Genomic DNA, 2,835 nt, shown 5'->3' with positions numbered 1-2,835 from the left:
GGGGGGGGGCGAGGGAGTGCGGGGGAGGAGCTGACAATTTTTATGATGAATGTGGCCTGGAAAGGTTAATTAAAAGTTGTTTTTGCAGCTAACAAACAGGGCTTTAATAATTCAACGATGATGGGATGTTTGGTATACATATTAATATGCAATATTATACCATCTTTTCTGTTAAAATGTTTTTTAGTGTTCATATTTTCACGATGGGCCGACTTGATACTTAGTGGATTTCTATGATATGGGAAGATACCGTAAACGAAAAGTACGATAATCTTACACGAGGCTGTACTGAGTCTGCCTAATGAGCTCCCTCCATCTTTTTTCTTTTCTCTTTCCTGTCACAGCGATTGAACAGGAGAAGCAAGCAGGCGAATCGTAATGAGGCGTGCGCCGCCAATATGCACTGTACATTCCACAAGCATTGCCTTCTTATTTTACTTCTTTTAGCTGTTTAACTTCGTAAGATGCAAAGAGGTTGGATCAAGTTTAAATGACTGTGCTGCCCCTTTTCACATCAAAGAATGGAGAACTACTGACAACGAAGGCGCCTGCCTCTCCCATCTGTCTGTCTGGCTGGCAGGGAAGGAAAAGAACTTGCATGTTGGTGAAGGAAGAAGCTGGGTGGGACGACAGTGAAATCTAGAGTAAAAACCAAGCTGGTCCAAGGTGTCCTGCAGGCTGTAAAATGCAGTTTAATCAGAGTGCCATTTTTTTGTTCAAATGATTTTAATTATTGGAATGCACAATTTTTTTAATATGCAATAAAAAGTTTTAAAACGTCGCTGGTGTGACTGTTTGGTGTCTGGAAGGAGCGGCTTACTGGTAGATGAAACCTTTGCAAAAGGGCCAAGAGTGGTCTCACTGGGGAATGATAACATCTGGTGGTCTGGGGGTAAAATCAGAGAGGATGTAGAAATGAGTTTCATCCAGGTATGTGAAATAATACCTCCTGTGTACTCGGTGATTGGAAGGTGATTTTTTTTTTTTTTAGGCTGCTTGAATGCCTAGTAGGAGTCTGAAAACTGACAAAAACATACTGCAGTTCTTGCCTTTCACAGGGTTTGCTAAGCCAACACAGACTTAATTGCATCTGATCGAGAAAATGAAGGGGGTGGTAGTTCACAGCACAGTATTTGTTTCAGGTGTCAAATGGAACTTGGTTATTTAGCCAATTACCAGCGTTGACACAATTAGGATTTAAGCAGTTTGTCAAAAGGGAAAAACATTTTTAACAGCTGCTTTATAAAGTCAAGACTTTCTAGCTTAATGGCTGGTTCAAATATTCAAAGTTGGCTTTTATAAAATCCGTGCACTTAGGATTAATAGAATTTTAAAATTATTGAGTCCTCAACTTGGATAATGAGAACTGTCTTTGGATTTAAAGGACATTTAGACAAGGATGAAATTTGCCCTAAGGTTCAAATTCCCTGGGATTTAATTGGTACATCTCAAGGGTTTGCCTTTCTTGAGGCTGATAACTTTATGAAGTACTTGTTTTAACTGGTGGGCAAAAGCCAAGCCCTTCTTTTGGGACGTGATGTAGAGAAACGAAATATCAAGCTTTTCAAAGTAAAAGGGATGTCATTCCTAAACGTCCTTGAAGGATTCCTCTGTTCTGTCAGAAAGGGTGCAAGTATTTTTTTTCAAAAATTGTATCCATTTTCTTAAATGGAAGCATTTAAAAATGACTGTTCACCCAGTATCTCAGCAAATGTCCAGGAGGTCAAACACTGCCCCCGCCCCCCAGACTGAAGAAAAGGCCCTTTTGGAAGGAGAGGGTGGAGGGCAAATTGTTAATCAGTATTAAGCCGGTTGATTTCATTTCCTTTGCTCAACATTTATTTTGAGAAATGCACAGGAAACCATTTACCTGTGGTTTAGACGATCAACCAGACCATCAGCTAGAGGTGGATCTGCATCGCGAGGGAAGGGCTGTGTGCCCGCCGCTGCAAAGCCCGAAGTGCCACAGAAGTGCCACAGCCTGCTCGCTGGAGAGCTGAGCAGGGAGCACGAAGGTCTGCGAGCCTTCTCAAGATGGAGCCGGCCCTCCAACCCTGCTTTTTCTTTTCCTTCCCGCAAGGAAGGGTGTGGGCAAAATGAAAAGGCTCGAGGCACAAAGATAAACCAAGGCCACATGGGTTTTTGCTGTGCACATTTTTCAGATAATGCAGAGATGAGGTCGGATTTTAAGAAATTAACCCAGCGTTCTCCAGTTTAAAAATGAGCATTAAGGGGAAAGGGATGATTCAGGAAACGATGAGGGGAGAAGACCTTCCTGTGCTGAGAGAACAAAGCTAAAACACAGCAGGGCGGGAAGAAAAGAAAGTAAAATGTAAAATGAAAAATCTGGTGATTGAGTTTGGGCTGCATTGTGCGTGGGATGGGGAAATGCAGAATCTTCAGCACACATCACCCTGTGCCCTTAAATGCTGCACGGGGTCGGAGGTGGTGGTGGTGGTGGGGGGCACAGACTTGTTTTTTTTAGATTTTATGAGTGCATTCTTTTTTCTTCCCAAGAGAGGAACTTCCCAGAAGGGCCTAGGGTATTTATGAATCCATATGGGAATGTATACTGCTATTAGGAGCTTGGGGTGGACAGTCTTCTTCGCAGACACCAAGGGGACTAGAGGATCCCCACTGGAACGAGGGACTGCTCCAACTGAAGGAGACCCTAGCCACTGCATCTTTGACCGTCTCCCCTCCCCCAGAAGGAAACAGGCCAAGGTTGCTTATGTAAGAGCCGAGGGTCACACAGTTCTGTGTGGGACTTCCGCAAATTTTGAATTGATCAGGCTGAATCAAGCAAAAATAGAGGAAGTGAAAAGAGGCTCACCA

The 2,835-nt window shown here is 43.3% G+C and overlaps 1 protein-coding gene across 1 annotated transcript in view; it reads left to right on the top strand.

Moving 5' to 3' along the window:
- TMSB4X (thymosin beta 4 X-linked) overlaps positions 1 to 781 on the top strand; it is a 2,153-nt gene extending 1,372 nt beyond the window's left edge. Inside the window, exon 3 of the mRNA XM_040634475.1 lies at positions 345 to 781. Within this exon, the coding sequence (XP_040490409.1) occupies positions 345 to 379 (35 nt within the window). The 3' untranslated portion in view covers positions 380 to 781. The remainder of the gene's footprint in view (positions 1 to 344) is intronic.
- The last annotated feature ends 2,054 nt before the right edge of the window (positions 782 to 2,835 follow it).

This window comes from Ursus maritimus, assembly GCF_017311325.1.
Source record: "Ursus maritimus isolate PB19 chromosome X unlocalized genomic scaffold, ASM1731132v1 scaffold_X1, whole genome shotgun sequence".
Classification (NCBI taxonomy): Eukaryota; Metazoa; Chordata; class Mammalia; order Carnivora; family Ursidae; genus Ursus; species Ursus maritimus.
Note: the sequence above shows the minus strand (reverse complement) of the source record. Positions and strands in the feature narration are given on the sequence as shown.